The 22,316-nt window shown below is 32.8% G+C and overlaps 1 protein-coding gene, 1 long non-coding RNA gene and 1 other non-coding gene across 5 annotated transcripts; all 3 read left to right on the top strand.

Annotated features, from left to right (window-relative positions):
* Nucleotides 1–2,324: 2,324 nt before the first annotated feature.
* Nucleotides 2,325–6,166, top strand: LOC136210622 (methylsterol monooxygenase 1-1-like). Its single transcript, XM_066001970.1, has 5 exons — nt 2,325–2,759; nt 3,443–3,765; nt 5,480–5,627; nt 5,722–5,754; nt 5,883–6,166. Exons 1-5 carry the CDS (start codon nt 2,430–2,432, stop codon nt 5,952–5,954), a joined length of 906 nt encoding a protein of 301 aa, XP_065858042.1. The 5' UTR covers nt 2,325–2,429; the 3' UTR covers nt 5,955–6,166.
* A 726-nt stretch (nt 6,167–6,892) lies between these two features.
* TRNAK-CUU (transfer RNA lysine (anticodon CUU)) lies at nt 6,893–6,965 on the top strand. Its single transcript has one exon. It is a non-coding gene; the product is annotated as a tRNA-Lys (tRNA).
* An 8,384-nt stretch (nt 6,966–15,349) lies between these two features.
* LOC136210621 (uncharacterized) lies at nt 15,350–18,055 on the top strand. Of its 3 annotated transcripts, none has more exons than XR_010678130.1 (5): nt 15,350–15,540; nt 15,632–15,699; nt 15,818–15,975; nt 16,360–16,491; nt 17,790–18,055. It is a non-coding gene; the product is annotated as an uncharacterized lncRNA (long non-coding RNA). The 3 variants fall into 3 exon arrangements; XR_010678129.1 differs by having other exon boundaries at nt 15,632–15,760; nt 15,844–15,975; XR_010678131.1 differs by having other exon boundaries at nt 15,632–15,760; nt 15,844–15,975; nt 17,658–18,055.
* The last annotated feature ends 4,261 nt before the right edge of the window (nt 18,056–22,316 follow it).

Genomic DNA, 22,316 nt, shown 5'->3' with positions numbered 1-22,316 from the left:
GGAATTTTATGAACGGAAGGCTTAACTTGATTACTTATACTTCCTTTAGTTAAAAAAGGAGGTTAAATTTTAGAATTTGAACCGGAGGTGGTTACCTCTTTTAGTTCTTCAGTTACATTAAGAGGTGATATATCTTGTTCCTTAGTTGGAACTTTTATAAATTTTTTAGTTAGAAAAGGAGGTTGAATTTCAGAATTTGAATTGAAGTTGCCTACTTTTTATGGTTTTCCACTTACCTTAAAAGGTGAGGTATTTTGTTCCTTGGTTGGAACTTTTGGTTCCATCTACTTACTACTTCTTAAAGTGATTGCTTGAGCCAATACCCTATGATTGGTCTTAGGGTTCTTCTCCACAGTGCTTGGGATTTAGCCTTAGGGCCGCTCTTGTTTATCCCGATTCATTTGAGCCACTTGGTTGCCCAAATCCATACAAAATGTTCTATTGTTAGCAAGTCTGGTGGAAATATCTTTAATAATAGAAAGTACAGACTCGTGTTGTAAAGTATAAGGTGCTTGAAAAGATTGGCCTCCTTGAAGGTATGAGGGTTATCCTGACCCTTGCTCCTTGTACTCATTTGTGAACCCAGATGGAGGTTTCAACATATTATGATTATTTTCATATGACAAATTAGGATGTTGTTATCTTGGCCTCCATCCATTATTATTATTATTATTATGATGGTAAGCATTTGGATAAGAGTTTGAGTTAGAATTATACCTTTGATTACCTCCTACAAAGCTTATATTTATTTATTTTGTCACGGGCAAATGAGCTCTCGTCTTGACACTCACTTCCATGGTGCTCACCACCACAATGCCCACACATTATGACTTATGCAGTTCTTATGAGACTTATTTGTGCCATTAAGGTATCCAACTTGCGGTTCATTTCAACCATGGAGGTTTTTAGAGCCTCGCCCTCTATGGTGAACATTTAATGTCTCAAAGGTCTAGCTAGCTTATCTGTTTGCCATTAGACACACTTCCTAGAAAGCTCATTGATCATGTCATACACATCACTTGCTGATTTGTGAAACAAGTCACCATCTGTCACTGAATCAATGGTAGCATGATTAGTGAGAGTCAAGCCATGATAAAAGGTACTCACCAAATCATGCTTTGTAATATCATCATACGGAAAATTCCAAAGTAAACACCGAAAACGAGCCCAAATTGCATGAATGGCCTTACTTTCTGATTGATGGAAAGATGTGATGTCATTTCTCAACATGTCTGCATTGGATGGTGGAAAGTAGTAAGAAAACAAATCTTGCTCCAGTCCTTCCCATGTTGTAACGGAGCCCGACTCTAACAAATGGAGAAACTCCAAAGCTTGGCATGTCAAAGAAAATGGAAAAAGCTTATGACGAATGATATCTTGAGGAACACAATTTTGACGGGAGGTGTCAACACACATAAGATTATCGAGATCTTCATTGGGATTCTTTTGAATTTGTCCTCCAAATTTTCCACTTTGTTAGATCAATTGAATCATACTTGTTTTGATCTCATAAGTGTTTTCTTGATTTTCTGATACTATTATACCATTTGGGTTTTGAGGTCGATGAGAAGCTAAGATCTCCATCATAGTTTGATTATTGTAATTTTCACCACCGCTCATATTCAGGTTGTGCCTATTAAAGTTACCACCCTCTTGAGTCACTTGACCATCGAGGGTAGGGTTATCCTTAACATCAAATCTTCCAAGTCAACTTTTCTTCTTGGGTTTGGTTGGCTCTCTTTATCCTACAAGTACAATCAATTTCAAAATCAATAAGAGTAAAAGTATTACCCCGAGCTCTAGTTTGCATATACTAGGAATAAAAGAATTTGAAATTATAAACAAAAATATTCAAAAATAAAAATAAAAATTCATAAATGCATAGAGTAATAATAAAACGTTTTGGTTTAATATTACAAGAAAGTAAATTCCAAACAACAACATCAAAAACTTGATGTACCTCGAAATTGAGAGCAGATGAACCGATCGAGCGGCTCGACTTTTAGAAAGTCTTGGTTGAAAGATGTAAGCCTGATTGGAAGAAAGATTCGATCTTCTCTCACTCCTTAGATTATGTCTTTAAAGGTAAATGTACCTCGATATTATCAAGTAATAAATATACATTGAAGCCTAGTTATCTAATTGACTTAAACGTATAGGCTAAGTATCTAATTGAAATTTAAGTGAAAAATAATTGAATGGATTTAAAACGCTAAATATAATAATAACAATAAAAAAAAAAATAACGAAAAAACAAAAAGCGAACAGCTAGTGTGAGCATGCAAGATGCATAGCTCATATTGTTTGTCGTCTCTAAAAGTTTTAATATATAAAAATGGGATTCCTCCATTGTTAAACAATCCTCAAATGCGTTCAAAACTTCCCGCATATTTTAACTAACCCACCTCACTCCACCCCCCAAAAAAAAAATGCTGCCTTACACCTCCCTCGATGACGCCGCCGCTTCTCTTGGCCGTGATCTCACTTTCGCCGAGACATTGTGGTTCAATTACTCGGCCAACAAGTCCGATTACTTCCTCTATTGCCACAACATTATCTTTCTCTTCCTGATCTTCTCTGTTATTCCTTTGCCCCTCGTTTTCATCGAGCTCTTGCATTCTGCTGGATTCGATAAGTATAAGATTCAGCCCAAGGTTAAGTTGTCCTCTTCCGAAATTATCAAATGCTTCAAGGATGTACTGCGTATGTTCTTCCTAGTTGTCGGTCCTTTGCAATTGGTTTCCTATCCTTCCATCAAGGTGAGATTCAGCATTTCTGGGTTTTTTGTTCTTCGAGTTTTATGAGATTTGTGATGATTTGAATTTCTACGAATTGTGATTTTGAATCACGAGTTTGGTTCTCTAAATGCTTCGTGTGAAATTGGATTCGTGGGTTTTGTCATTCATGTAATTCTTATTTTTCCATATATTTTTATTGGATGATTTATTGATTTGTGTGACATTTGTACAAATTTTATTTTTCCTATTATAAGGGATTTACTGATTTTTGCGTTGACAATATTGATTTAGTATCCTAGAGACGTAGTACAATCTAATTTTTTTAAGATGAGTATGAGACTGGGGTTTCTGACTGGGGATTTGGTTTTTAGTGTTTCGGTGAAATCTGATTACCTCTGGTTGCTACGGGAATATTCTTTAGTTTCTAGTTCTGTAAGGTTCGTGAAAAGCTGAAATCTTTTATGGATTTTGCTTTCTTGCCTTTTAGGGAAATGTTGGGTAATAATTATGGATGGCTATTTTAGCTTTTGCTTTTATGGATTTTTCTATTGGATAGGTAGTTTCGTAAGGAATTCTCTAAAGTTTGATTCTCCAAAATGGTGATTGAGATTTTTTTTTTTAAATATCTGAAGTTTCATTGACTCAATCATCTGCTATTTGAATGATACTTGGTAAAATATCTAACTATATGACCCTACCTACAGATGATTGGGATTAGAACAGGTTTGCCTTTGCCTTCAGGATGGGAAATATGTCTACAGTTGTTAGTATATTTCTTGTTGGAGGACTATACTAATTACTGGATTCATAGATTTCTACATGGCAAATGGGGCTACGAGAAAATTCACCGTGTTCATCATGAATATGCTGCTCCAATTGCTTTTGCTGCTCCTTATGCACACTGGGCAGAAATTTTGATCCTTGGAATTCCATCTTTCCTTGGTCCAGCAATAGTTCCTGGGCACATGGTCACACTTTGGTTATGGATTGCTTTGCGGCAGATTGAGGCTATTGAGACACACAGCGGGTAGGCATGCTCTGCTTTTCTTATTTGTTGATAGATAGCCCTTTTATGATTTAGTTGATTGTGACTAAATGATGCCAACTTTGGATATTTTCAACAATCATTTTAATGGCCTACCCTTTAGGACTAGGATCAGCATGAAACTCTTTTCATTTTTATTCTCTTTCTTATAATTTATTGTTGATTCTTAAGCTGATATTTGTTAAATCCTTATACTTTACCAAAACAAAAAGGATTGTGGTTGTTTTCTCAGTTTGTCACTTGCAACAACTCATCAAGATAGTCCTTGAAACTCAACTAATTGGCCATCTTAACATATTCTTAAATCACAGTGTTCAATGTTAAGTACAAAGCTTGGAATGGCCTTAAATTGCAGATGGCTCCTTCCACTTACATGTTTAAAGGTATTGTTTTGGGAAATAGAAAGATGGGAAACTTGGAATCCTCACTTATTGCATGATAATATGGGCTGGATCCTTGATTTCCTTTTCTGAAAGAATGGACGACCTAGATTTGTTTCTTTCATCTCTTTGTGGGGTAGGAACTGACATTCTTTGAAATATCACCTGTAAGAGGAGTATACTAATGCTATCAAGTTACGGAATTTCTGTTGTGTTGGCTTAACATATGCATACATGTGATGCTGCAACAACATACATATAGAGAATGGTTGCGACTGGGAATCTGTTATGAAATTTGTGATTGTGCAGTAACATAAACAGAACCGATTTCCCTGTTATGAAATTTATTCTCCAATTAACTTGAGAATTTTAGATATGGAACTTATTTGCCTGTGAATAGAAAGGTCAAATGGTATGTATCTCCATTGTGACAGGTGGGATGCCTTAAGGTTTAATGATGCATTGAAAACACTACTTCCATGTATGAGATAGCCTCAGTACTGTTTAAGGTAGTAATTAGGAGACGGTGACAGTCTTTTAGTTATTGTCTCCAAAAATTCTTTATCCGAATGAAAACTAGGGGGATGATAAGTACTTGTGGTAGAAAAAAAGTCAATTTAATATCAATTTGCCACCTATATTGTGAATGAAGTCCAATTTACACCAAAATTAACTTCAGCTCTCTAATGGATTTGGAACTCTATTTTGATTCATAGCCACTTTAGTCTAATTTGTAAAGAACAATGAGTATTGAGGACATAATATCTGAAATTCCAATAACATCTATGCAAAATATTTTAAATCTTCCAGATAAGTGTCTTCTGAGCAAAGTTAGCTGCATACAATAATTTCAAGTTGTCAAAATTTAGTCTGATTTACCATGTCTAAATATAAGCACAAAGTTTATTTTGTCCTTGGATTGAACTTTGATTAAACTCCAAGTATTAGGTCATAATTTGATAAAAATGTACTCACTTCTCCTCCTTGCAGAAGGGAGGATAAGTACATATGAGATGTCTGAAAGAGGAATGGTTAGTACCTAAAAATGTTAACTTTATGAGAAACTAAGATGAAAAGGCACGTCAAGTAAATGTATTTATACATTGTTCTTTGAATATGATGCCTGCTTTATACATTACTCATTTAATTAAGGCAATCTCTTGTTTCTGTTATTCACATTGTTGGAATGCACAAACACATTTGAGCATAACTGCATATGTTTTGGTCTATTCATATGCTTCTCTTCATATCCTTATGCACTGATGTGAATCAAATTACTGGGGCATATAAATAGATCATTCTGTCTTCTTATACAGATATGATTTCCCTTGGAGTCCTACAAAATATATTCCATTTTACGGCGGCGCAGACTACCACGATTATCATCATTATGTCGGAGGGCAAAGCCAGAGCAATTTTGCTTCTGTATTCACCTACTGTGATTTTATTTATGGCACAGACAAGGTAAGCAGAAAATAAAATCAGTACCTCTAATGCGCACACTAGTGAAATGATTTCAATCGATTAACTGTTACATGGTGTTTGTTGTTTTGAATAGGGCTATCGGTTTCAGAAGAAGCTTCTTAGTAAGGTAAGCACTCGTGACTAGGTGGCAATGAATAATAATCTGAATTAGGCTGACATAATTGTGATTAATACCAAGCGTTTTCGATTTCTATATGGTTGCTGATAAAATTGTTCTGCTGTTATATAATTCAGTTAAAAGAGGGATATGGGAGTGATGATATGCAGAAAGGAGGATCAAGGCCAGAAGACCTTAAATCTGAGTAGCTGCAGGATTAGTGAACTCTTAAACGCGCTTAATTAGTGTACATCTATTGGAAACATCTGATTTGAATGGTCTGGTTAATGTAGTAGAAGTTTTTAGTATTTCAGGTGGAGATTAACTGTGGTTTGTGTAGTTAAGTATAGGTTTCTGTGTTGAGTTTAAGCACGTTGGGATTATGCTAATGAAATTAAGCTAAGTGGTGTTCTTTACCTTTTGTTCAACATCTAATTACACAAAATCAATATATTTTCATGTTTGCTGGACTGTGGAAAATATGCTTATCGAATCCTTGGATTGTCACCTACCAGGATTCTTATTTTATTTTATAATTTGTCTGATTTCTCGGTTCGAGACTCGTCAGTGGATCTAAAACTAATTAAAGCTTTTTGCATACTCTAAAACTCAAACTCAAAATCTAGCTTAAACCATTTGAAGCCCTTAACCACTCAATATAGCACTGTAATGAAAATAAAAGGTTTAATGTATATCTATAGCATGTACATAACAAATCATCTGTCGTCCAAAGTCTGAATGAGCCAACTATATATATGCGTCAACTATAGGTACTAATAGGTTGGTATATTTCTAAAGTCAACTATAGGTACTAATAGGTTGTTAGGTTATTTTAAAAGTTCAGAGCAAAATGTGCTAAATTTAAAGATGTAAATATACATTAAGCCAAACTCAAAAAAAAAAAAAAAAAAAAACATTAAGCCAAAATAAAATAACAAGAGGGTATAAATTCTTGTGACCTTGTTTTTTTCTCACTTTGTTATTATGCTCGGATAATATATATCCTGTAGAAAAAATAGACTGAAAAACTTAAAAAATTGTTTAAAAGCGAAACAATATAACTTGATTCTTGGTACTGACCTTAAAACAAATTATTCTTCGATTAAACTATACTATATAATTTAAGGAGAATCAATAATTATAAGAAGCCCGTCTAGCTCAGTTGGTAGAGCGCAAGGCTCTTAACCTTGTGGTCGTGGGTTCGAGCCCCACGGTGGGCGTTGTTTTGTTCCGTTTTTTCATTAAAACTTATATTTAATAGGTAAGCGTTGTTTTTTTACCTATTAGCCCTTAATTTTTTATTTTTGGTCGTGGGTTCGAGCGGCCGTTGTTTTTGTTCCGTTTTTTCATTAAATTTTCTTTCAAAACTTATATTTAATAGGTAAGCGTTGTTTTTTTACCTATTAGTATTACCCTTAATTTTTCTTTTTCTTTTTTTTTATCTATTAGTCGTTAATTTTTTTTTACCCAATTAACATCAAATTCGGCATTATATTAATTATAAATAATAATTAGCTTTCGCGTAGTGTTTCTATTTTAAAAGGTTATATTTAATAGGTAAAATCTTTCATTTTTTTTTCTATTAATGTTCTATTTAGATATATTGAATGACTTATTATTTATTTTAGTCGTATTAAGCACTAGTCGAAAACCCGTGCGATGCATGTGATGCGAAACTTTTATATAATTTAGATAAATAAATAAATTGACATATTTACTTTTAAGTTCATTAATTTTATATCATGTTATGAGAAATTTTTATATTATGTATATTTGAAATTAATATATATTTTTTATTGATAATTCAAAACAAATTAAATTAATTTTTGATCAATTTGAGAAATAATTCATCAAACTGTTTTCTCGGTCATGAATCTTGTTATCTATATTTCACACGTGTATGATTTTATCAGTTACAAATCATAAACATACGTTGAGATGTGAAAAAAAATAAAAAAATAAAAAATATACTGTCTTTTTATACGAATTAGACAAAAAAAATAAAAAAATTCACCAAATTTATAAATATTAATCTCAAATTCTATTGTTAAATTATAAAAAAACATGAAATCCTTTTTTTGAACGAATTGTTATGCAATTGGTGCAGAATAAGGAACGAACATATCTGTGTTTTATAATAGTGTCTGAAATTAATCCAATTTATCAACGTTAGGGGTAAAATTGCTCTTGGCTTCCAACGTTAGGGGTAAAATTGTACCATTTTAGACGTTAGAGGTAAAATTGCTTCTGGTACAAAACGTTATGAGTATTTTTGCACCTTAACCCTAATTTTAATATATTTTCATATTTTCTTATAGCTGAAATTTTGTGAAACAATAATAATAAAATAGGAGATTAATTAAGAAATATATTAGAATATAATAAAAAACTAAAAATTGAATTAGACTATAATTAAAATTAAATATTATATCTATGATACAAAAGAATTATAATCTATGTTAAACAAAAATTGAATTAAACTACAATTAAAATTAAATATTGTATCTACGATATAAAAAAATTACAATCTATGTTAAAATGGAAGCAACATTAATATATTATGCTATAAACTATTAAAATCAATACTTTTCTAATATTGCACATGAAGAAACTTTATCAATTCTATATGTTACATATATAAAAATAAAATTCATAAGAATTAGTCACAAATTCATCTTGATGATAATCATTTTACTTGATGGAATTTCATGGTCACCAAATATTCGAATTCAATTATTTATTATGCTACAACAACCCAATATATCCAATTGAATCAGCTTAAAGTGATGATTTGTCCTATTTTTATCTCGTAATATCTCATCAAGACATTCAATCAATTTGTTCTTCATTCTTTCACTGTATAGAATATCAGTCACGCTCGCAGATATCACTTATTTGACTTTATTAATATTTTCTAATAATTATGTATTCTTGAATTTCGTAAGCAAGAAAAACAAACAAAAGAATAGAAAACAAAAATAAAGGGACAAAAAAAATAATTAGGAGAGAACTATCTTCCTCTCGGTTTTTTTTTCGAAAATAAGAGAGAATGTACGATATATATTTTTTTTCCTGGTAGAAATATTTTTTGCCCATTAATTTAATTTTTTATTTTTTCTTAATAAAGTATTAAGTTCATAAATTAATTTTAGTTAAATAGAATTAAATCGCAATTGTAACCGGTCAGTAAAAAAAAAAAACGTTTTATAATTAATATGTGAAACTGATTCTATTAATTAGAATCATTATGCTCAACATTTGAGAATTTGAAGAGATTCAAATAATAATATTTTTTAATTAATATTTTCCAATAACTTGTCTTATGCTCATGTTTCATTTTCATTTGTTAAAAACTCTTGAAATACTAACAATTTTGTACAAACCACAATATAATAGTTAATAACTATATAACCAATGTTGCAAAAGCAATTATCTCAATATCTCATAATTAATGTACATTTTAAGGATTTTGAGCATCAAAATTTATTTTTATTTACCTTCATTTTGAATTCGTATCTGGCATAATCCAAATTCTTCGAGAATAAACATCTTATCAAGTGTATTAGACGCTTACAATCTCTCTGTCGAAAGAACTGGAAAAAAATAACTCTTTGATGATAATAATAATAATAATAATAATAATAATAATAATAATGATTATGATGATATAACATAATTTATAATTAAAATAAACTTCATTGTAAGTATAATATTTCAATATCTCTTTAATATTTTCTTCAATATGTCTCAAACTTCAATGAACAACTATTGTGTGAAACTTTATATCTATTTGTACCAAAATGCATGAAAATAAAAAATACAATCCATATCAGTTAGATAAACTCAAACTAAAAAAAATGAGTGGATTTCAACAGGTTCCGAATTAGAAAAATTAATTTAACTTCAATTAAAGCTAACAATTGAGTTCATATAAAGCCGAAAATCTAAATTTTAGTTAGAGTTAACAATCGAAACGATAACACCTAGCAACATATACTAAAAAAGAATACAAATATACAAAATCTTTAGTTTATTCATTTTGAAAAAAAAAGACAAATAAAAAAGAAAACATGGATAAGGTAACGAGAGGTATGGAACATGGGTAACAACAAAAGTGGAATTTCATCTCTGAGATATGAAACTATAAGAACTATTGTTTAATAAAAATAAAAAAACAACACAATTGAGAACAAAAATAACTATAACATATGAAAAAATCGAATAATTATCTCGAGAAACATAAGAATTTCTTGTAATTTTTGATACCTTTGTGTTTCCCAATTTTAGTTGTCCATAAATCTTCTATTTCTATCGGATTTCTTCAATTAGAGGTGTCAGTTTGGAAAAAAATACAAATAAAAAAAACATGGATAAGGTAGCAAGAGGTATAGAACCTGGGTAACGACAGAAATGGATCTGAAAGATGAAACTATAACAACTATTATTTAATAAAAATAAAACAAACACAATTGAGAACAAAATAACTACAACATATGAAAAAATTGAATAATTACCTTCAGAAATATAGTACTATCTATCATGACCAATGAATATAATGGTGGAATACTATCTATCATGCTTTATATAGAAGTTTATTTGTGACTTTTGGATTTCATTTGCTTTGTGTTTTTTCATCTTCCTGTAACTTTTAGGACTTGTTTGGTTTGCGGAATAGAGGGGGAATAGAATAGTTATTCCTAAAGAATAGCTATTCCCACCTTTGGTTCAATGTTTTTGATGGAATAGCTATTCCTCAATTTAACCAAGGAATAGCCTATTCCTAATATTGTATTTTTGTCATTTACAAAATTACCCTCCATTAAATCCTCAATTTCTCTCTAGCCAATTTTCCAAATCTCATATATTTTGGCGAATCCATAATTTATATCATAAAAAAACTTCAAAAATGGAAAAATGAGGAAAGCGTTAAAAAATGTAAAAATATGAAAAATATGAAACACAAAAAACGTGAATACGTAAAAACACAAACACGAGAATATGCAAAAAAAAATGTGAAAAACATGAAAACGTGAAAAATAAGAAAACGCAAAAAAGAAGCAAACACACGAAAAAACACAAAACAGAAATAGCGTGAAAAAGTGACAACATACGAAATGTAAGAAAACGTGAAAAATACGAAAAACACGAAAACGTGAAAAAATATGAAAAACACTAAAATGTGAAAAAAAATACGAAAACGTAAAAAATGCTAAAACACAAAAACGTGACAATACGTGAAAAACACGATAAACATGAAAATGCAAAAAATGCAAACAAAACACAAAATGTAAAAAAACACGAAAACTTGAAAAAATACGGAAAACATGAAAAAATATGAATAACACGAAAAAGGTAACAAAATGCGAAAAATACAAAAACGCGAAAAAAACGAAAAAGGGAAAAACAGAAAAACTAAAACGTGAAAACGAAAAAAAAGTGAAAAAATATAATAACGTGAATAACACGAAAATGTGATAAAACACGAAAAATATGAAAATATGAACAAACGTGGAAAACAAGAAAACTTGGAAACACACGAAAAACGTAAAAAAATACAAAAAACATGAAAATGCATAATAAACGCATTTTTCACATTTTCGTGTTTTTTAACGTTTTTTTCACGTTTTCGTGTTTTTCGTGAAGCTTTTTTCACGTTTTTCGCATTTTTACAATTTTTCCGTTTTTCATCTTTTTATTGTTTTTCGTTTTTAATGTTTTTTTTTCTATTTTTTGTGTTTTTTTTTCCGTCTTTCATATTTCCCTTTTTTCTTTTTGTATATATTTTTTAAACCAATATAATTAAATATTTGAATAATTTATAGTAATAATTAAAATTTTAAAAGAAATAAGACATTACATTTGAGGGCAATGTTGTCTTTTGAATAAAAAATTTATCTATTCAATTTTATCTTATTCCACCGACCAAACATAGGAATAATTATTTCTAAGGAATTTCTATTCTATTTTTTGCTATTCTATTCCGCGAACCAAACGACACCTTTCTTTCTTTTATTATTTTAATTAATGGGCTAATAATTTTTTAATATATTATAAATATAAATCTGTTATTTTTAATTAATTAAATCTTTTTAATTTTGATTTTTTACTACGTTGACAACTCATTAAAAAAGTCTCTAAAACACTTCTCCACATTTCTCTCTGCTTTCGCTATTATAGATAGTATAGATTTGATTACTAAATTAATTAGTTGTGAACATCTAATTCAATTAAAAATGTGTTATTTATTTCATATGTGTTTGAAATTGGATAAATTACATCCATAACCATTGAACTTTGTTTTTTTTAACAGGTTGACCATTGATCTTTAAAATTTAACATAAAAGCTATTCAATTATACACTTTTTAACACTCGTGACCATTAAACGCCTCAAAATATTTTTTTTAATAATTAATGATATTCTAAATAATTTTAGTTCTTAAATTTTTTGGGTAAATTACACCCATGGCCACTGAACTATACCCATTTTCACATTGTGGCCACTGAACTTCAATTCTTCGGTATGACCATTGAACTTTATACTTTGTTACACCGGTGGCCACTGTTACCGTTGACCACCATTTTTCCACCTTTGACTCCCATTTTAACCGGATGTCTCTCTCCTTCTCCCTTCCTCAATTATTTTATGACCATTTTACCCTTATTTATTTATATATATACTCTTCTACTTCCAACCTCATCACCATTTATTATTACTTAACACCTAATTTAGCATCCAAATACATATTTTTATATATATCTCAAGAAAACTCTATTTTAACCTTTTTGTATTGGCTTAATATATTTTATTTTAATTAAAAACTATATTAAAAAACAAGAGGAATAAAAAAACACAAATATAAAAATAAAAAAAAAAGACATTTTTTAAGGCCGAGCCGGTGAAAAACCCAGTTTCCGGCCATTATCTTATCCCACTTCTTCTTTTGTTCTTGTCGGCAGCCGTCTCTACCTAACAAGAATCCTTCTCACCTTTCGATTTTCTCTCATCTCTCTTGGTCGGCGGACGAACATTTTTATGGAAAAAAATTTGAAGTGGACAGATTAATTAACAGGAAGAAAAGGAAAAAAGTGAGTGGAAGGAGGGAGACACGGAGGATGAGGAGAGGAAAAAAGGATTGCGGAGCGGAGTTGTCACTGCCGGCCTAACAGAGGAGAGGCGTTGTTCTTGCCGCCTCACGAACTGACTGGAGAAGGAAATAAAGACCACTGGATTTGAACTCCGGTCACCGCCTCTCACTCCCCTTGCTGGACACCGTTGTGACCATAGTTTGCCGGAAACCGCATCTTCGTCGCCAAATCAGAAACTGATTTCTGAAACTCGCATATAAAAATGGATAAAATGCGCTACTAGAAAAATCATATTTGCTGACGGAAATAAGTGACGGAAATATTTCCGTCAGAATTCTCGACGGAATTCCGTCAGTAAAATAGACCGTCACCATTGCTGACGAAAATTATTGACGAACCGTCATAAATTTCTGGCGGGTACATTCCCGCCACTCTTCAGACCGAAATGTTGTGACGGAAATATATTCCGTCAGATCAGACGGATTATGTGACGGTAATAAATTCCGTCCACCATTTGACGGTATTACTGACGGAATTCCATCACAAATCAAATTTTATTTCAATCTAAATTTTCATTTTATCCATAAAATATATGTGATCAAAATTGGATAAAAGTGATTGAATTTGCCGAAATTGACTAAAACTAAATAAAATTGATGAAAATAACTAAAATAAAAAATAATAATTGTATTAAATAGTAAAAAAGCACTTTGATATAATGAAATAATAATAGTATTAAAAATAAAACATGTTCAAATGCATTTACACACCCATTTCAACTATGTTTATTCCACTTGTTGAGTTTAAGTAATTTTTAGAGAAAAGACGTGGTTTCTTCCTATTTAAAGACACAGGCAGATTGTCAAAAAAGGGACGCAATTAAAATAGTAATTAACTATAAGAATTACTTGTATTATATTTATTTTTTGGATAAAGTGCATAAATACCCTTAAAGTTTATAGTTAAAAGCAATTTTATCCATAATATTTGAATGGTGTAATTTTACCCCTAATATTGGCAACTAATAGCAATTTTACTCCTAACATTGACAGGTTGGGTCAATTTGAGAAACTATATATCAAACTGTCTTCTCGGTCTTTAATGTTATCATCTACGCTTCACATATGCGTCATTTTATCATTTGTTATTAACAGTCACAAATATATGATTACATTTCAATTTTTTTTAAAAATAAAAAAATATATTGATCATGTTTCGTAAAGAGCTTTTTGGAGTAAAATTAGATTTTTGAACTACTTTAAAGGTTTTGACTAGTCAAACATCTAACAGTGGTGTTTGGTGAAGAGATGTTTGAAAGAAGTTATTAGGTCCAAAAAGTTAATTTTGAAAAAATCATTTTAGGAGTTTTTTTAATTAGTTTATTGATTCATCTCTTTTTGTAGACATTTTTACCCATAATTAATACCCTTAAATCCTAAATAAATGTTTTACCATATCCTTATTTGTTATTTTACACAAATAGTTATTAATAATCAGCTAATTTTTACCAAATAAGTTTATAATAATATCTGAAATTGACTCAACTTGTGAACGTTAGGGATAAAATTGCTCTTAGTTGCTATAGCTAGGAGTAAAATTGTCATATTTTAGATCTTAAAGGTAAAATTACTCCTAACTATAAACGTTAGAGATATTTTTGTACCTTTATCTCTATTTTTTTTAATTAACTATAAGATAACAATCCCTTAGAATGTAATTTTTTTAAAATTTATACTCTATTTATGTAATATAATTGATGCTTTTGCTATATTATAGATTATTATAAATATAGTTATACTTTTGGGCTAACTAAAAATATTAAAAGCCTATTTAAAAAAAGGGATAAGGTACCAAAATAGGTCTAAGGTTTTTTGGAAAGTACCAATTTAGGCCCAACGTTCAAAATAGCACCAATGTAAGCTTAACGTTTACAACATAATATCAATTTAGGTTTAACGTTTACAATATAGCATCAATTTAGACCTCACGTACAAAATAGCACCAATATAGGCTTAGCGTTTACAAAATAATACGAATTTAAGCTTAACGTTTTACAAAATATATACAATTTAAGCTAAACGTCACAATTTTAAATTACTTTTAGTTCGCATATATTACATGAGCCATGAAATTTAGGAGTCATGGATATTTTGAATATAATATGGTTAATTTAATTGTGACGTTTAGCTTAAATTGTATATATTTTGTAAAATGTTAAGCTTAAATTCGTATTATTTTGTAAACGTTAAGCCTATATTTGTGCTATTTTGTACGTGAGGCCTAAATTGATGCTATATTGTAAACGTTAAGCCTAAATTGATATTATGTTGTAAGCGTTAGGCCTACATTGATGCTATTTTGAACGTTGGGCCTAAATTAGTACTTCCCCAAAAACCTTAGGCCTATTTTGGTACCTTATCCCTTAAAAAAAAAAGATATATTCTAAGCCCAACCCATCACATACTAACCCTAATAACTCCATATAAATACCAACTCTTACTATCCCCTCTTCTCACTCCTATTTTGGCAGCCTCCCTGTTCTATTTCGATTCACTTCTCAGGCCTCAATCCTTCTGCCTCTCTCTTTCTCCTATTCTTCTTTACCTTCTTTTAGGTATTTCCGGGACGATGTTGATGGAAATTAACTGGGAGAAAGAACGCGAGCAGAACCTTGACCCCTATTTGGCTCGTGGGATTCTTCTAAACCTGTATTTTCACTTTCTTTTTCAATTTGCTATTTTTATTTTAGAATTTATGATTTCTAGCTGCTAAAGTATTTTATTATGTTTGTTATTTTAGCTAGCTTTATGTGGAACGTGAATCGGCTCAAGTTTGGAATTTAAGTTTTGTTGTACCTTCTAATCATGGTGCGAGAATTTCCTTTTCGTATTTGTGGTTACTTGTTCGATTTTTGCAATTGGATTTACTGTAAGAATCCTCCTTCCATTGATTTTAATTGTAAGCTTTTGTTGGATCTTGAACTAGAAACTGACTTCAACTACACCATTCAGAATCCAACAGCAATGGTAGCTGCAACAACAAGAAGAGAGGCCAAGTTGGTAGTCAGAACTCTACTTCCATCGGTTTTATAAGCACCCAGATGAGAACCACCCAGATGAAAGATGTTGAAAAGAGATTGATCAGTAAGAAATTATATTGGTTTTATATTAATTCGTTGGAGACTTGGTCTTTATGTTCCTCTTAGGGAATGTTTTTACTTGTATCTACTTGTTTCAGCTTGAAAAGCCTTTAATCAACATAGTTAAGTTAAAACATATCTTAATATCTTTCAAGCTGTATAATCTTCAGATCCCTACTTCGTATGGACTAAGAAATGGTCATAAATTCATGCCATTTCATTACACTAGTCTTTCAGAAAATTTGACATCAGTTTCTTTTTCCTCTTCTAAATGCAAGACTATAACTTCTGAGTGTGAGTTTTGTTATGTGAAAATTGCAGTAGAACTGTTAAAAACTGAGCTTGTTTACAACTGACAATGTCTTCGGTTTTAATTTATTCATTTCAGTTGTGATGGATGAAATTGTTTGAGCACAAGCCTTTTGATGCAAGAGCTGTAATGGGATTTGGCGTACTAAATGGGATATCCATTGGGCTTTTGAATCTTAGTTTGGGTTTCAATTCTGTTGGTTTCTATCAGGTAATTATTTTTTCCTCCATACATGTGATCCAAAATTTTCTCAACCAGGATAATGTCATTATCACTCTTTTATTTTTTATTGAACTTGTGTCATAACAACGTCATGATGCAATAGAATTGAAGGGCGTTGTTAGTGCCTTTTAACACAGGAAAATAGTTGCTTGTCTGTTTTGGCTGTAAAATAAATGCTGTGGTATAAATGGATCATGGTTGCTATATCCTTTTTACATTTTCCCCCGTCATGTTGTAGTAATCAACTATAAAATGAAGTGATTTTGTTTGGATTCTGCAATCTCTTATAATCTATGTTGCATGGACATGGAAATGGATACCGGAAACGTTATTTTTAAAACACAACCTTCATAGAATAGCCTTCAAATGAAAACGGATACAGACACGGACATGAAACCCAGAAACTCTACTAAAGAGGAGTGTCCGTGCAACATAGTTATAATTCATGAAATTGTCCAGTTTGACTGTCAAGGGTCCTCCAACATCCTTCCTTTTCTCAATATTATGTCAATATCAAGCTTTGCCTGTTTATATTCTTCTTTAAATACTTTAGGACTATCACATTCTGAGATGCGTTTCTCTTCTCATTTCTTAGATGTGTTTAAATCCTTTAGCAGTGCTTGCTTGGCATTATCATGTTATCTTAAGGTATATGAATGATGTAAACTTATTTTGTGAAGTCTTATCCTCAGGCTTTGACTATTTGGAGTTTGCTTAGTTTTCTAATAAAGATTACTAATACTAGACTACGAATAGAGAGAAAAGGGCAACAATGCCTGAAGGGTGGCCCTCACCGACTTCTTGTCCCTCATTTGTGATTTCACTGGATGACATCATTAAAAGATTTTGTTCCACATCCTTATTCAGTCAACTGTTTCAAAACCATGTTTTCATTATTGAATGTTATTTTCAGTTAGTCCATTTGTAGACGTGTATTCAGTTCAGTGTTTGTCTCTATATCCAGTTGGGTCAAAACTGGAACTTGATGACCTGTGCTTTTCTCATTTACAGACCTTCTATCTCTTACCAGCTTATTGTAAGCACTGGTCTGCATAATGTTTAATATCAATCCTCTTGTGAGATCATAAATTATTACATAGTTTTTTGGTTCATGAGGACACATTAAATTTTCATTTAGCTATTATTCTTGTCAGGATTGTCTATATGGTCACAATTATGCAGTGATACTTTCTTATTGTAGTCGGAATATTCAGCTATCTCTGGTTCTATATGGTCACAATTCTTGTTGACCATCATATCACTGTCCTGATTTCCTCCATTTCCAGGCACATTCTGGGCATGAATGAACCATTTAAAGTCAAGGACTGCCCTATATAGAAACAACTATGCACAACCTTTAGAGCAGTACAAGAAGGATGAAGAAATAAATGCAGCAGTGGCCAAAGCCTTGTTGGATGTGATAACTGCTTCAAGGTGGATAAAAGTTTCATGTTATGTAATTAATTAGGCTGAGTTTGAGCCATCAATTGTATTTTCGTAGTTATAAATATGGCATTTTATATTACTAATATTATCTGATTAGTTACATTAATTTTTCTTACGATTTTGGATTTATATAGATGTTTCAGCTATATATATATATATATATATATATGGAAAATTAAATTTATATCGATGTTTTATCTACTTGTATTTTAGTGTGTATATATTTATATAAATAAAAATATAATTAAAGAAAAATACTTCCTGGTGGGATGTTGGGATAATTTTATTTGGTGTTTTCTGACGGATATTTTCATCATATATGAGATCTGATGACGGAACAATTTTTCTGACGTTTTTTATTCCGTCTCTCAATTTCCGTCAGACTATAAGACGGAAAAACGTCGCAACATTGTGATGTATATTCCGTCAGTAATTGGACTTACATGCTGACGAAATTTCGTCAGCAACCCGTCAGTAGAATCCGTCAGGAGAAACGTGGGAGAAGTTCTGCGTCGGCCGAATCTCCCACGTTCGAGTTCCGTCAGAAATCTCGTCAGTAAATCTCTTTTGTGACGGAATTGGTTCGATTTCGGACGGAAATTTCCGTCAGAGATCAGCTATTTTCTAGTAGTGATGTGTTTGAGGACCTGGGAGAGGGGTTGAAGATGAAGGGTAAAATGGAAATTTTAGGATTCAGAATGGTGAAAGGAGAGAGTCAGCCGGTCAAAAGGGGAGTCAACGGTTGAAAAACGCTGGTCAATGGTCACAGTGGCCATCAGTGTTAAAATGTGTAAAGTTTAATGGTCATACCGGGAAGAAATGAAGTTCAGTGGCCACAATGTTAAAATGGATAAAGTTCAGTGGCCATAGATGTAATTTATCCTAATTTTTTTTGTTTTGAGATTATTCACGTTAAACCACTCTCCGACACAACTTGTTGGAATCCTCGAATTAACCAATGTAGGTGAGGATGATAACCTCATTCTTGTAATCACGTTAAACATGCGATTGAAATCAACCATCCAATACCATATTAAATTGTAAAACTTTAACCATATTAACACTTACCGAATAAGGCCCATTCAACCACTTTGGCATTAACACAACTTGCTCAACCCAATCTTCTTCTTATAGCATCTAATATGTTCAAACAAATGCGAGTTTCCGATAAATAATACTCGGTTTATGACTACACACAAGATCTAATAACACACTAACTCCGCTCGGAGATGGAATCTCAAATCTTCAAACTTTCATTTTACCCGGATTTTTCGTTGAAAGTCAATTTCCCTTAATAGACGATCATTGAAATCGGACAACTTTCATTTTTCCGGGATTTTTGAATAAAAGTGAATTTCCTTTCATAAGTGAGAATTCAAATTTCACTTTTTTCATTTTTTCGGGATTTTTGAATGAAAGTGAACCCACGATAGTTCAAAGGAAGGATACTCATTGTGATGGGTAGACCTTTCTAACATATCCCGCTTGAAGTCCATTTTTGAGTGTATTTGAATTTGAACAATTGAGATTTCCCCTTCTTTCCCGTTTCCCCATTCCTCATCCTTTTAGGTAAGTTATAACTACACCATCCTTAAAGGCCAGCTTGGGCGAGCTGGAAGCCAGCTCGCGTCGAACTGGCTCGTCCAGCTCGACGAGCTGACCTGCGGACTGATTTCTGGCCCCACGACGTCATGATCAAGTCCCACTTCTCCCACCTGCAAAAGGAAACGAATTAGATCAGATACGGGGCCCGGACCACAATTATAAATAGGACTTTTATCTTGTAAATTAGATATCCTTTTATTATTGTAAAAACCCTAGCCTTCCTCTTGAAGAATCCTCTCCACCTCCTCCATCTCCTTCAACCTCCATTGAAGAACCTCCGAAGCTCCATTCACCGAGGATTGTTCAAGGTCCATCCTTAAGTCCTAGGAAGACGCCTGCATTGGTAGACAGGTTCCCTGAAAGGGATTTTCCTTCTCTTTTATATTCTGTTTGTCTCTGATCCATGTTATGAATCCTAGGCTCATTGTATCTTCGTGACAATACTTTTCATCTTTAATAATATTATAGTTTTATTTTCTTCAATTGGTTTATTGCTTTTATCTTTGTCTTACGCTTTGTTTGATTGGTTTAACTCATTTATAAATCCAAACATTAATTTGGCACATATTGCAAGCTGAATCTGACCTAGTCAGTGCCTATAGGATTGACGACCCTATAGATGATTAAGCCCAAATTGCTGAGCCTTAGAACTAGTTTCGGCCTTACAAGGGAATCACGAACTAGGTACCTCAGAAGGATAAGTAGGGTTAATCGCCTCGGACACAAGTGACTTAGATTTTGCTTTGAATCAGTTATCTAAACAATCTATCTTCATTATTATCGTATCATTCCATATCCCTTCGGGCAATTACATTAGTAAAGGATCACCTAGGAGTAGAATAACTTAGCTAGGAGAAGAGTAATTCAATTAGGAGTAGCTTAACTTAATCAAAATCAATCTCCACTCCCCCCCAAAGCCTAGATAACACTAGAGACCACGTAGCTTGATACTTGTAGGAATAAATCCTATGGATTCGATACCTGGACTTGTCCAGATTTTATTACTTGATAACAACGGGGTACACTTATCCCTTAGTGAGCTTAGTGGGCCAACACTGTTAGACGCATCAAATAGTAGCCATTTCTCTTAAGTTTTGCCCTATGTGCGCAGGCTTTGAATAACTCGAACCGGATATTCGATATGTGTGTGGACAAGGAGCAGTCCATTGAGTCGCTGAAGACCGGAATGCGCAGTGCCATAGCCGATTTGGAGAAATTGAATGAAAAGATAATGGAGGCGAATAAGGTCCTCGATGCTCAGGTTGCGGAGATAAAGAGGCTGCATGATCAGCTGAGCCAGGTGGAGGGTCAGTGCGTAGAGATGGAGAAGAGTATTGACGTGGCACGAGGGGAGCTCCGCAGTCGTGAGTTCATCCTGAATGGCGTCGTTCGATGGGTGTGTCATATGAAGGAGGTCTTTGTGGAGAAGAAAACACAAGTGGCTGCCTTGACTGAGGATAAGACATCGTGGTTGGTGGAGAGGCAGAAACTCGAAAAGGATCTTGAAGTGGCTCGAAAAGAGGTTGCCGACCTTCGGGTTTTTAGGCGAAGCGCGAGGATACCCTGGTCAAGATGGATCGAATGATGGTTCTTACCGTTGCGCATTTATAGGGGTCAAAAACCCTATCTTTAGGTACGGTTTTAGGACGGTTTTAGTTTACTTTTTCGCCAATAAGGGAGCAATTCTCGCATTTATATGCATTTGTGTGTGTTAGTTAGATTTTGTATATGTTTTATTTACTTTTGTGGTTTAAGCTCATTTTCTGATCGTTTTTGGGCAAATAAGGCCAAACTAGCATGAATGCTAACTTTCAATTATCTATTATGGCTAATTGATCCACCAAAAGTCGCACCAAATGGAGTGTTCACTCAAAACAAGCGATTGGTGGGTCAATTTAGCCTCGGAACTAATGTTGTTTGGAGTTTACGTGCGTGTGCAGGTCAAAATAGGAACGAGTTCGGGCGAAAATCGCATCTCGGGGACATGTGACAGTCACACGGGGCATTTGGGCATGTTTTGCTCATCGAAACTGGCCTTTTTAGGCCAGCTCGGTGAGCTGGCACTGCTAGTGCGACGAGCTGGCCTGCGGGAATCAGTCTTTTGACTGATTCCCGGCCTCACGACGCCACGATCGGTCCCCACTCTTCCCACCTGTAAAAGGAAACGAATTAGGTCAGATTTGGGGCCCGAACCACAACTATAAATAGGACTTTTATCTTGTAAATTAGATATCTTTCATTATTGTAAAAAACCCTAGCTTTCCCCCTTGAAGAATCCTCTCTACCTCCTCTATCTCCTTCAACCTCCATTGAAAAACCTTCGAAGCTCCGCTCACCGAGGATTGTTCAAGGTTCCTTCTTAAGTCCTAGGAAGACGCCTGTAGTGGTAGACAGGTTGAAAGGGATTTTCTTACCTTTTTCATAACTTGTTTAGCTCTTGATACAGTCTATGAATCCTAGGCTAATTGTATCTCCGTAACAATATTTCTCCATCTTTAATGATAATATAATTTTTGTTTTTCTCAATTGGTTTATTTATTTAATCTTTGTCTTACGCTTTGTCTGATTGGTTTAACTCATTCATAAATCCAAAAATTAAGTTGGCACATATTGCGAGCTGAATCTGACCTAGTTAGAGCCTATAGGATTGACGACCTTATAGATGATTAAGCCCAAATTGCTGAGCCTTAGAGCTAGTTTCGGCCTTACAAGGGAATCACGAACTAGGAACCTCAGAAGGATAAGTAGGGTTAATCGCCTCG

The sequence above is a fragment of the Euphorbia lathyris genome, chromosome 1 (assembly GCF_963576675.1).
Source record: "Euphorbia lathyris chromosome 1, ddEupLath1.1, whole genome shotgun sequence".
NCBI classification, from domain to species: Eukaryota; Viridiplantae; Streptophyta; class Magnoliopsida; order Malpighiales; family Euphorbiaceae; genus Euphorbia; species Euphorbia lathyris.
Note: the sequence above shows the minus strand (reverse complement) of the source record. Positions and strands in the feature narration are given on the sequence as shown.